Source organism: Trichechus manatus, unplaced genomic scaffold, assembly GCF_000243295.1.
Source record: "Trichechus manatus latirostris isolate Lorelei unplaced genomic scaffold, TriManLat1.0 scaffold00156, whole genome shotgun sequence".
Taxonomy (NCBI): Eukaryota; Metazoa; Chordata; class Mammalia; order Sirenia; family Trichechidae; genus Trichechus; species Trichechus manatus.
Genome location: NW_004444092.1, coordinates 2603012 through 2616766, shown reverse-complemented (window position 1 = coordinate 2616766; position 13755 = coordinate 2603012). Strand labels below are relative to the sequence as shown.

The following is a 13755-nucleotide window of genomic DNA, read 5'->3' as shown; positions in this document are numbered from 1 at the left end:
CAGGACTGCTGTGAAGATTTGATTTGAGCTTTTAGAACAGTCTTTTACACACACTAGGTGATCAATAAATGTAAACTCTTATTCTGTGTAACCAAGATTACTATGGTCTGAGTCAACATTAGCTCTATTGCTAGAAATCAACCCTCCCCTTCCAAGTGTTTTTTCTTCCCTATGTTCAAGCACTGATTCTCCCAGCTGTTTTGTTCCTGCCTCCTCCTGCCAACACAGACATCTTGGCTACTGGTGACCCTGGAGGAACTATTTTTTCTGGAGACCCAAGGTGGCCTGACTGGCCAGCAGGATGTTAAAATTGCTATAGACTAGGGTTTGCTGTAAGGAACCCTGGTGGCTCAATGGTTAAGCACTGGGCTGCTAAACTGAAAGGTTGGCAGTTCGAACCTACCCAACAGCTCCTTGGGAGAAAAGAGCTGGCAATCTGCTCCTGTAAAGATTACAGCCTTGGAAACCCTATGGGGCAGTTCTACCGTCATATAGGGTCATTATGAGTTGGAATCGACTCAACAGCACACAAAAACAAAGGGTTTGCTATCTGTCTCCCATTCCAACCTTCCCTGAATGGGAGTATGTGTTTTGTTGTTGTCATTGCAGTTATTCTATTACTGTTCTATCAGTTACTCTTCCTGTTATCTGGGGAGCAGATAAAACATCAGTTGTTGTTAGTTGTCCTTCAGTCAATTCCAACTCATGGCAACCCCATGTGTGTTACAGTAGAATTGTGCTCCATAGAATTTTCAATGGCTGATTTTTTGCAAGTAGATCTCCAGGGCTTTCTTCCAAGGCACTTCTGGGTAGACTCGAACCTCCAACCTTCTGATTAGCAGCTGAGCATGCTAACCATTTGCACCATCCAGGGACTCTATTACATCCCCCAGAGATCCTAAACTCTGGGTCTGTGGCCATGGGAGAACAGAATTCTTGCCGTGTCACCCCTGAGAGGGGGGTAAGTATACTTTGTGTGGAGGAGAGAGTAAATTGAGTATTTGGTGACTGATGGGTGGACTTTAGGAGTCATTAGTCCTGTTCTTCAAATATTTCATTTTCCTTTTTGGTATATGCCCCCTGGAAGTTAGGTCTAGACACATGACTTGGTTTGGCCAATGAAATGTGAGCTGAAGTGATGTGTCACTTCAGGGCGGAAGCTGAAGTTTCAATACACGATTTACCACTTTCTCCATCTCCTGCCTTGCTGATCATAGAAGTTATGTGTTGAGATTGTGCCTCCATCAGCCTGGGTCCCAGGGTGATTATAACCCCTTCAACAACGAGCTGAGCCCGTCATAGAACAAGGCGAACATATAGTTTAAGCAAGAAATAACTTTTGCTGTGGTAAGGCACTGAAATTTTGAGGTTTTCTAGGCTATTCCATTACAGAAAATGATTAGCTTCACTGTGATCCCCTTGTCTCCCTTTTTCTGTCCCAACTCAAGCCAAGAGAGGAGGCCCTTCTCCCTTAGTTCTGCAATTCACAGCAGAGGCCACACTGTAATTTCATGTGAAAGAACAACACGCTCTGGAGCCAGTCTGTCTGGCCATTTTATAGGACTCTACCACTTGACTAATCAGCTGAATGACCTCGAGCAAATGATTTTACCTTCCTCATCTGTAAAATGGGGGTAATAGTGTTTACTTGTTCCAGTTATCATGCCTGTATAAGAAACCACCCCAAAACCTAATGGTGTCAAACAACCATTTACTGTGCTCACAGAGTCTGAGTCAGGAATTTGGACAGGGCACAGCAGGTGTGGCTTATCTCTGTATCCCATGACTGAAGACACAGCTGGAAGACTCAAAGGCTGGGGGCTGGCAGTGGGTTTCATTTTTTGGTTTTCACACTCACACACCTTGTGGTTCATGTTGGCTGGGGCTGTCACTCCTACACATGGCCTCTCCATGTGGCCTGGGCTGCCTTATAACATGTATCACACAGAGAAAGCAAAAGTACTATTACCTTGTATGACCTAGCCTCAGAAGTCATGCAGCCTTCCAATGGATCCACTAGTCAAGGAGGTCAAACTCCTGCCCAGGTCCAAGGAGAGGGGAAGTGGGGAAACAGACTACCTCAACAGAGTAGCAAGACTCTGGAAAACTGTAAGAGACCAGAAATACTGGTATAGAAAATATAATTTGTCACACTACCTCACAGAGTTGTTAAGATTATAATGAATTAACACAAAAAAGTACTTAGAACAGTGTTCTAAGATATTGTGATGGCTAAGATTGTATGTCAGCTTGGCTAGACCATTATTCTCCGTGTTTTAGTAGTTGTATAATGTTGTGATCACCCTCATGATGGAATCTGCTGAGTGGTACTGGCGGAGGCGGGGCCTGTGGCAGCTCACCGCCCTCTCAGTTTCATCTCTCTGACTTCCGCCCGTTACCTTCTGCCTGCTCGCCTTGCCAAGGTTTTTGGCTTGTTCCAGACTCAGCAGCTGCCTCTTGTTGTCTCACCTCTGGTTTGTGGGACTTGAGCTAGCAGCTTACCTGTTGATCTCAGAATTCATCGAACTTCCCAGCCTGCAAGCAGGAATCTGGTTCCTGACCTGCCGACCTTGGGTTCACCAGCCCCTGCAGCTACATCAATCAGGAGAAACCTAATTGTCTTGTCTGCTGATCTTGTGACCTTCACAGCCTGTGAGCGGGAGCCCCTCTCCAACCTGCCGACCTTGGGTTCACCAGCTTCTGCGGCTACGTGAACTGGGAGAGGCCTCTACCCTGATCTGTGGACTTGGGACATTTTAGCCTCTACAATTGCGTGAGCTATTTCCTTGATATAATTCTCTCTATATATTTATACGCTTTACTGGTTTTGCTTCTCTAGAGAACCCAGCCTAAGACTTTGGTTCTGAGCGAGTGGGGTGCTGCTCTAACAGATACCTAAAATGTGGAAGTGGTTTTAAAACTGTGAATGGATAGACGTGCGGCAGTGACAGAGGACCAGCAGCAGCAGAGAACCTGCAGCAGCAGAGAAATGGCAGTGGCAGAGAACCAACAGCAGTAGAACCAGGAGACCAGTGCAAAATGGTGCTGGAGCCGACCCAAGGAGCAAGAGCTGAGTGCCTGTGTGCAGAAGGCTTCCTGGCAGAGTGGGGTGCCTCTGGGCACTTATCGGTGGATCTAGGCTTGCCGACCCACGGAGTAAGAGAGCTGAGTGTCTGTGTGCACTAGGCTTTCTGGCAGAGTGGGGTGCCTCCAGATGCTTATACCGGTGGAGCTACAGAGCTTTGGAACACTTGCCCCAGCAGGGCAGATGCGGGCATGACGCCCGAGGGCCAAGAGGCCACAGGAAACAGAAGCAGAAGCTCAAGAGACAAGGGACACAAGAAGCTGAGCTGCCTCAGTCTCAAAAGGTATGGCCATGACCTCAGGGGTTTCAAAGGGTGGAGCAATGGCCTCTGGTGCTTCTAAGGGTGGAGTCGCCACTCAGATGGACTGGGAGAATGGTGCGCCTAAAGCCAAGGGAGCAGAGTTGCTGTCCCAGGGGGCCTGTAAGGCAGAGCTGAAGCCCAGGGCCGATGGGCCTCCTCTCAGAATCCAGGGACTGTGGCCAATACCTAGAGTCTGGAGGGCAGGGCTATTGTGTAAATTGTCTCAGAGAACAGAAGATTATTTTCAAAGCCTTGAGGGCTAATGTAATGTGTTCTGCTAACTTGCTTGGTGGCTGTTATCACTTCTTTCCCTCTAGTTTCTCCCATTTGTAATGGAAATGTCTAGCTTGTGCCTGTTCTGCCATTGTACCTTTGGAAGCAAATAACTTGTATTCTAGATTTCACAGATGCAGAGGAATTTTTGGATTTTGGACTTGGAGTTAAGACTTTTGCTATGATATGACAGGGTGAATGTTTTCCATGTTGCAAGGATGTGATTTTTTGGGGGCCAAAGGGTGGAATGTCATGGTTTGAATTACGTCCCCCCAAAAATGTGTGTATCAGTTTGTTTGGGCCATGATTCCTGGTACAGTGTGATTTTCCTGTATGTTGTAAACCTGGCTCTATGATGTTAATGAGGGAGTATGGGTGGCAGTTGTGTTAGTAAGGCAGGACTGGATCTACAAGACTGGATTGCGTCCTGAGGCAATCTCTTGAGATATAAAAGAGAAGTGAGCAGTGAGACGGGGACCTCATACCATCAAGAAAGCAGTGCCGGGAGCAGAGCGTGTCCTTTGGACCAAGGTCCCTGCGCAGAGAAGCTCCTAGTCTGAGGGAACACTTAAGAGAAGAAGGCTGACAGAGAGAAAAAGCCTCCCCCTGGAGCTGATGCCCTGAAGCAGAGCGCGTCCTCTGGAGCGGGGTCCCTGCACAGAGAAGCTCCTAGTCCGGGGGAACACTGAAGAGAAAAAGGCCGACAGAGAGAAAAAGCCTTCCCCTGGAGCTGATGCCCTGGATTTGGACTTTTAGCCTACTTTGACTATGAGGAAATAAACTTCTCTTCGTTAAAACCATCCACTTGTGGTATTTCTGTTGTAGCAGCACTAGATGACTAAGACATATATGTGCTTGGTATTAGTGATTTAGCCATAGAACCCTATGGAGCTGCCTCCCTGCCCAACTTCCAGTCTGCTTCATCGTGGCCAGTTTCATTTGAGAGGGACCCACAGGCTATCAGTTAGTTCCTTTCTAGGTTTTCCTCATAAAGGGTTAAGGAGGCCTTATGGTAACCAAGATAATCTACTTACATATTTACAATTGTGTCTTTATAGCAAGAGAGCTGCAAGAAAAAAAAATTTTTTTAAAACTGTTTAAAAGCAGTGATAGGATTTTAGGTGATTTTTATTTTCATTTTTTTCAATAGAAGTGTATCATTCTGTTAAAAACTATTTGTACCTTTTTTAGAGTAAATATTGAGGCAAACGTGCAATAAACCTCTAGGGGGCAGGTCATCTACCAGGGTGCTCAGATGAGGCTGAAAAAGCAGGAAGAGACCAGCTAATAATCTCCTAGTTTATGGCTAAAGAAACTGGATTGCTTGCTGTTAGTGATGCTATTTGGATTAGATAACCAAATGCCTTCTTACCACTGAATTACCAATATCAGAATGATCAAGGAAAACAGGCTTGTGCAATATGTAAACCATTGAGTAACATGTACATGACCCAGTAAATAGCATTTCTTCAAGCCTTTTACTATTTGTTGTGAAAAGAGAAAACTAAGCCTACAGTGTGTGCCAGGTACCTGAGGTCAGATCTCGTGTATAGCTTAAATTTTGCAAGTTGCTTCAGTTAAGATTAACCTGCAGGGTTTTGCTGCTACAAAATGGGTTTAACTAAGCACAGGTTTCCCCCGCTATCCAAAAGTACAGCATTCCTATGAAACCTTTTGTTTAAGCCGAAATGGCATAAATCGAAGAAGCAATTACCATTGCTTTACATGGGAAAATGTTTTGAGCATCCCCAGACGCCAAAAATAACCTACAAATCATACCAAATAACACATAAAACCCTTATGACCTTTCTTAGGCTTTTCTGATACCTTAGGACACATCTTGCTAATGGATGCACAAAATAAATAGAGATAAAGCACCGGTGCTCACAGACACAGTTCAAAGCTATGGCGGCTTGATGCTGAGTATAGTTCCCGGGGAAGAAGCCTGGCGACGCCACTCTCACCGCTCAGGGTGCGTGCTGCTTCTTTAACCAACTGGTGCAAAACAAACGCTGAATGCTATTTCTGCTTTTCGCCTTTTTTCATAAAAGCAAAATGGCGTAAAACGAACTTTCGAAAAGCGAGGCATACCTGTATCTCTTACTATTAAACATCCGGGTAGTATCCAGACATGACAGATCCCGTAGTCACTAAAGCTAAAAATGTGGAGCCAGCCTCAAAAACTGACATTTTGTGGTTTATACACCTTAATTTTGTAATGTACTGTGTAACCATTATCAACCAAGTTTTCCAAGTTTCCAAAGAATTCTTGGTGCTACTTAGCTTGGTTGGGTAAGGCCGTACCATGCATGAACAGATAAGCCTAGAACCAAATCATGTTAGGTTTAAGTAAGTACCTTCAGATATAAGATTATCATTGAGTCATCTAATATGACATTTTCTCAGCTTCCTTGAAGACATTACATTGTAGATGAAGCCCTACAGCTAGCCTAAAAGAAGCCCCATCTTCCAACTTACCAGCTAAATTCCCACCTACTCATGCTTCCCATCAGGATGTCTTATATTTACCTATGCACCAGCAGTTACTCTTCAAAATTTCTAATAGCTAAATTCACCTTTAAATTGTATCCCAAAATGTTGTCCCTAAACAACCAGTGAACATTCAAATGAAAACCTTCTGTTAGTTAAATGTTTCCTTGTTAAACTTCCTCTTTCAGAAACTAGGTTCAGAATGCTTTTTCCTCTTATCAGAAATGCTTGGTATTGGTCGTTCCTCTAGAACAGGGGTCAGAAAACTATGACCCATGGGCCAGATCCCATGGGGAGTCAGGAGTGACCACACTAAGAACAAGGACTGGAAGAAGGCCACATCTGCATGAGGTCCATATGTCTTCTAAAGCAGCCCTGCCAGTAGCATGCTGGTGAATTCTTGCAAACATCACACTGCTTTCCCCTTTCCAAGCTCGCCTTCCACCTATGATACAGCAAAAGCTGCACAATTTCTAGCCACCACTAATGACGGGACTGCGAGAATGTAAGTGACTACAGCAATGTTTTCAATTTAAGTTAAGACTTTTATTTTTTTTTGTTACTCCCAAGTAAACCCGGGTGTGACTGACCTTCATTGCTCCAGCACCAGTCCCCCTACTCCTCACAAGAAGACACATTTGCTTTAACTCTAGCACTTGGAGAGTGCCTAAGCTTTGGCAGCTGACTTATAATGGGTCAGCGTGCGGGCAGAAGGGTCAGTGGCGTTGATCCACTTGGGCATCCAGTAATGGGTCAGCCAGTCAGCCCGGCCTGGGTAGTGGCGTTCAAAGATTTGGCGGTAGTAATAACCTTCTTTAGTTTTAGGAGTATTGAAGGGAAACTTTTCTGAGGCAGCTGCCATCATTGTATCATCAACCTGGAAGAATAAGAGGTTAAGAACAAAACAGTATTTGTGAGAGATCCTTTGAATCACTCATCACTTAGAAAATGTCAAAATACCCATACTATACATATCTGTAGTGACTTTTAAGAAACATTCATATGCATATTACTAATACTGGTGGTTCTGATCACCTGGTACCTACCTACTAGGCACCCAACTGTGTTAAATGAAAGTCAATGATAACCAGTAAGCCTCCTTTCTTTCTCTCTTTCAATTCTAGGTGCTACTTTATAATCATTCATGTACTTAATTCATATAAAAGCAGTACTGTTCGTAGGGACTGTGAAGCTCTCCTACTGACAAAAAAACTTTCAAACTAAATACAAAATGAATAGTGATTACAACTCTGCATCCAAATCTTCCTATTCCTGAACATGTTTTAAAAGGTGATATACCTGATGTTCAACATAGTCCTGTAAAATCCTAAACCAGGAATTCTTAACTGAGGTTATTCCATCACTGAAGGCTTCTTTCGGTCGCCAGAGAATCTCTTTAGGTATCAGGTTAGAGTCCTCAAATGTCTCTCTCAGGAGATGTTTTTCTATCCCATGCTGACGTGAAAACAAAAGGCGCATCAGTAAATGTTACAAATAAAACCTGATACCAATGAGCAGTTTTTATCTGGAATTGATTCACCCACCTTTGGAATCCTCATTTCTGGTGGCAGAGACAAGTAATAGGAAGAAAATCGATGATCCAGGAACGGGACTCTCAGTTCGAGGCTTAAAGGAGAAAAGAACATCTCGATCAAAATGGATATGTAGTGCCTGTCAGTTTAGATTCTGATTCAGTTTCCTCAAAATTCAACCAGTTAAAGTAATGATTATAAAGTCATTTTTACAACCCTCCTAACTGACCACCCTACACTAGGGTTGAATGAACATAAAATCTTCATTCAGAATAGTAATATCTATCAATAAATTGGGGGAAAGAAGAGGTTTAGTCTATTACTTTTACTTTCCCTTCTATGAACAGCTAAACAAGTATCTCACAAAGCAGAAATAATTAAGAACCACAAGTGATCTGATCATTAACAATGTACCTTGCCTGGTACAAGAGTAGGTGAGACCTACTCTTGTCCTATGAATAACTGTAAGGACTACCCAATGTTTTTCACTACTAACTCATGAACACACAATTTGCAATATAAACCAGTGCTCTACAGTGTTTCATCAAATGCAGCACCACTTGTCTCCTGAATGCTGGTTCAGTCCCCAACCGCATATTTAATTATTTCCTAAACTACCATATTTTATGCAAATAACACACACCTTCTACATTTGTTTGCCAACAGCAACATGTAAAAAAAACTGGCATAGCAATTTTTAAATGACTGGCAAACATACATAGAGTATGTGCATCATCTGTGTAAAATACAGTAAGTTTGATACAGCAGAAGCAACTAAAACATTTAATGTTGGTTGTCTATCATCTACTGTCTTCAATTCTCCAACATGACCAGCCAAAAAATGAAAGCTTTAGCCAATCAGAAATGACATCAAAGAAACATGGCTTCTAATAATCTAATCATACATCCTGCATCTTCACTGCCCTGTACCCGCAGAGTCACCACAGCATCATCTAGGCATGGCAGGTGCTCAATACTTGTTCCATGGGAAACCATAATCTTTACTTCTCTTTAAAAGACTTAAAAATGGTTGCAACTGCTTTCCCTCTTAATTGTTCAGATGTGAGGACTATGTTATGCTTTGAGGACGGAAACTCAGCCCTAACAACCTACAGCAGAATACCTCACCATCACCACGACAGCACTTTGAATTCAGCCTAATTCTTTTGGGGCAAAGTTAAGAGACGAGCTTCCTTTTTTTCTATAAAAGTCAAGTCATACTTTGCAACATATGGCCAAAAGAAAAGAAAAGGAAAAAAATCAGCCCTCGAGATTTTTTTCTTACAATCACTTCTCAAAATATTGAGTTACCCATGGGCAGCAGTAGTTCGATCTGCACGGAGAACATCAAATAAATAGAGTTCCTTCAGAAGCCTCTCACTCTCTTGCTCAGCTTTTTCAGGAGAAGGAGCCTATTTCACAAAGAAATAGCTGAAGTTCCAAATATACAAACAGTTTTGCCTTTGGCACACAAGGCAGTTTTTCTTTCTTACTGTTATATACATTCCAGCTCTAAAAGTGGGTAAGAAAAAAAGCTAAACAAAACAAGGAAAGGAAGAAAGGGCTGAATGGAGGCAAGCAATGCTTTATCAACATGCCTTTTCTCGCACCAAAACTGTTCTAGAACAAATAAGATCAACACATTGTGCAACAGCCATAATTTGAGAGGGCATTAAGAAATACCAGAAAGGTGATTCTGATGTTTAATTCATTTTAAAGAATGAAAATTACTGGACACTTACTAAGACTTCTTTTTCCCCAAAAGAAATCTAAAGCAGAGACTATCAGACTTCTCCATATACTTCACAAGAGACTCAAGAGACTATTACACTAAAGGTCAATCAAAAATACAACAGAATATAGTCAAATAATTCATTCTTTTCTTAATCTAGCACCAGTATCATTCCATTTCAGAGTATTTACCTTGTGAAAATATATGTAACCCTGTGTAAGTTCATCTGAACCTTCTCCAGAGAAGATCACCACACTATCTGTGTTCTTCCTAATGTACTTGGAAATTAAATACATACCTAAAAAAAGAGAGAAATTATTGTTAATGTTAACCCTCCACCAAAAATGCCTTTTATTTGGCTTTTGGGAACAATCGCAAGCTTTGCTATTATACTGAATCTTATATTAATACAAATTCCAGAACAATGACCTTATACCTACAAATCATTTATATGTACTTAATCCAAAAACTGTACTACTGCAATAAAATAACCCAGAACCATTCCACAATTTTATAAGCAGGTTTCAAAATCCCAATGTCTCTAGACCAAGAATATCCCCACTTGAAATTTTGCTAAACTCAACAATGACTCAAATATCTAAGAATCATACCTTTCACACCGGTAATACTACACAAAAATAATAAAGAGTTGTAATTTTGATATTTCAGTTTTAATTTTTTTCTGCCACACTCCATTCACCAAATTGCACGTAATTGATACATTATACACATGACTAAGACACGCCTGCTTTGTTCCTGCAATACATCCCTTTAAACCAGTGTTTCTTCTCAATCACTTTTCATTATTGCCCCCACTGAAGGAGTCTTTGAGACCCTCCCCCTCCCCAGCCATGAAATGTTAATACCACAGATATACTCTGTGTCTGTTTATGTACTGAGGCCCTTTGGAGAGTCACAAACCATTATATTACCTAAGATCTTCTTGCCCTCCAAGAAACAATTTTTGCTCCTTTGGGGCAATATTACCCCTATTGAGAATACATGCAATAGGTCCTATCAGATTCTGCTTCTCTTAAAAACAGGCATATCTAAGCCAATGGCATATGAGAGGCTCAACAACATGGTTCAGTCTGATCTGGGGTATATCTACAATCTCAGCAAGCATCCATGGGGTGACATTACTATTGCTTGCTGGGCAATAATAGCTACTGATTGATGAGTCCTGTGAAGGATTATCTACCAAAATACATCTAAATGAGTATTCTTAATGGAAAATGCATTACAATGAAGAACTGTTTTCTCATTTTATTCAGGCTACAGTTCATGAAACTTCATTATAAAGAGAAACTGGGGGAAGGGGGCATAAAGTATGTATCCACTCTTTGACGATACAGATAATGAAACCATAAATGTGGAAGTTTAATTATGTACTTACTGGTATTTATTGTTCCTCTCACTCCAAAAGAGATTCGGGGAATTCTTAAATGGTCTTAAACAATTGGCAACATAGGAATTTATTTGCATTCATTGCATTCATTCTTGAATAGTGTTTTTTAAACTGTTGTTTGAAATAATAGTTTCTAAACTCTTATTCTTCTTCAGTATTTAAAAAAAAAAAAAAAAAAAAGCTTTCTACTATCATAAAATACCTTACCTACTGAAGCACGAACTGTTGTAATGTCATAAGTTTCCAAGGAAAATATAACTTCATCCAGGGCCTGAATTCCTTCCTCAGAATTAAAGAGGACCTCATGATGCTCACTCCCAATATGATTTGCTACCTGATTATATATGAAACATCCATATACTTGTTATTGAAAGAACCACCCTTTAAAAAAAACATGACAGTAGCTCACAAAACTATATAAATTAACAATAAACCAGTTGCCATCGAGTCGATTCTGACTCATGGTGACCCTACATGTGTCAAGAGTAGGGCTGTGCTCCACAGGGTTTTCAATGGCTGCTTTTTTAGAAGCAGATGTCAGGCTTTTCTCCAGCGGCACCTGAGTGGAACTGAACTGTAAACCTTCTGGTTAGCAGCCAGGCATGTTAACCATTTGCACCAATCAGGGACTCCCAAATTAAAACAAGAAAGGCAAAGTAAGTGGGACAGATTCTCTAGGTCACCACTTATGTAAGCCCCATCTAACCAGTTTTCCTCACCTCCTCCAGTCTCTCTGCCCTCCATTGAATCACCGGCAGCTGGATCTCTCTCATCATATCTTTCCATTCCAAAGGCTTCCACCTAATAGTCAAGAGGTTCTCAACTAGCCCCCACCCCCACCTAGTTTACCAAACCCACCTCATCTCTCTCTAGTCCAACATGGTCCAACTCTAAAGTTGTCTCCTTTTGCATCTCCTGAAATGCCTAAGTTTACATCCAGGATGTTATTCTTATACAGAATGGCACCTCCCCTCACTCTACTTTCTTTGACTATTTTGGGTTCTCTCAGCATTGATCAATTTGCTTTGGGACTGGTCTCTAGCTTTTACTCATCCATTCTATGTAAATTCTTCCAGGATAGGAACAGAGGTCTTCTTCACAATGAATATGTACAAGGTCCCCTTTCCCTACAACCCTAAGCATAAAACCCAAAAAACTCATTGCCGTCATTTCCGACTCACAGCAACCCTACAGGACAGAGCAGAACTGCCCTATAAGGTTTCCAAGGCTATAGTCTTTATGGAAGCAGACTGCCACATCTTTCTCCCACAGAGTGGCTGGTGGTTTTGAACTGCTGAGCTTCTCGTAAGCAGCCTAGTGCTTAACCACTGTGCTACCAGGGCTCCTTACAGCCCTTAGTGCTTTATAAAAACATAAAAAATAATAACAGCTAACATTCACTAAGTACTTAATACATGCTGGGCTCTATCCTAAGCACTTTATATGAATTATATCATTTCCTCCTCAAAACCATGCCACAGTAGATACTACTACTCCTATTACGTAAGTGAGGAATTATGTAATAGAGTCAGGATTTGAAACAAGCACTCATGCTCCAAAGCCTGCAATCTTGACGACAGTATACCCTTTCAAAATTACATCACAGAGATTTTGTGAGGAACGTATCAGTCATGGTACATGAAAGAATCTAGAGTACAGTGTACCACACAGATAATATTCAATAGGTATTTCATTCTAATATATTTAAACAATTACCCAAGTGAACACAGCAGCAGAATTATAGTATCAATTATTACCTTGATTTTCATTCTAATAACAAACCATGTTAACTACATAACAGGCAGAGATGGTTTCTTACTTTTCTAGCAGCCTGTAAATCAGGGCTGTCTTCCATGCCGATTGCAAATGTCTGGAGAGGGTACTGAACTTGGGCCTCTTTTAGCTGCTTCAACAGAGTGGCAGCAACCAGGCTGGAATCCAAACCCCCTATGAGCAAAACAGCAATCATACGGTTATATGCCTTGCATAAGACAGGAACAAATAGGATTTGCATTCTTGTTAAGCACTGAGATTGTATTTTACCATTTCGAATCCCCAAAAGTTTTGTAAACTGAAAATAAACTTTAATAAGAGAAAAATAAAACATATAACTATGATAACAGTATCAAGCATTTGAATTAGTTAAAAACACTACGGAGAATTCTGAAGAACACCTACTGGTTCACCGTTACGTTAATAATATAGCTACAGCATAACTCTAATTTGCTAAATTAACCAGATGCCATCAAGTCAGTTCCAACTCAAGGCAAACATACATGTGTCAGAGGAGAATTGTGCTGCATAGGTTTTCAAAGGCTGATTTTTCAGAAGTAGATGACCAGGCCCTTTCTTTTGAGGCACCAGTAGGTGGACTCATACCTTCAACTGTTCAGTTAGCAGCTGAGGGTGTTAACCATTTACACCACCAGGAACTCCAATTTGCTGTATTACTATTAATATATTACGATATTAAATGTAGCTTACAGAAAACCACCACCACTCATCTGTCAGTTTCTCCTACTGCGATGGCTTGTGTGTTGCTGTGATGCTGGAAGCTATGCCACCGGCATTTCAAATAGCAGCAGGGTCACCCATGGTGGAGAGGTTTCAGCAGAGTTTCCAGACTAAGACAGCCTGGGAAGAAGGACCTGGTGATCTAATTCTGAAAAAACTCACCAGTGAAAACCTTACAGATAGCAGTGGAACAATGGCTAATGTAGTACCAGAAGATGAGCCCCTCAGATCGGAAGGTACTTTGAGGACTAAGGTGCGCCTGACCCAAGCCATGGTATTTTCAAATCGCCTCATACGCATGCAAAAGCTGGGCAATGAATAAGGAAGACCAAAGAATTGATGCCTTTGAATTGTGGTGCTGGTGAAGAATATCAAATATTCCATGGACTGCCAGAAGAATGAACAAATCTCTCTTGGAAG

General features: G+C 41.5%; 1 protein-coding gene across 3 annotated transcripts in view; it reads right to left on the bottom strand.

Moving 5' to 3' along the window:
- Positions 1-5578: 5578 nt before the first annotated feature.
- The window catches only part of ASNS (asparagine synthetase (glutamine-hydrolyzing)), a 22369-nt gene continuing 14192 nt past the window's right edge, over positions 5579-13755 (bottom strand). For 2 of the 3 annotated variants that reach the window (XM_023740506.1, XM_023740507.1), the window contains exons 5-11: positions 12641-12768; positions 11029-11155; positions 9605-9711; positions 8993-9093; positions 7694-7775; positions 7449-7604; positions 5579-7026 (exon numbers count right to left, since the gene is read on the bottom strand). In XM_023740506.1, coding sequence (XP_023596274.1) covers positions 6817-7026; positions 7449-7604; positions 7694-7775; positions 8993-9093; positions 9605-9711; positions 11029-11155; positions 12641-12768 — 911 coding nt within the window. In that variant the 3' untranslated portion in view covers positions 5579-6816. The remainder of the gene's footprint in view (positions 7027-7448; positions 7605-7693; positions 7776-8992; positions 9094-9604; positions 9712-11028; positions 11156-12640; positions 12769-13755) is intronic. The other variant, XM_023740504.1, reaches the window with a different exon arrangement.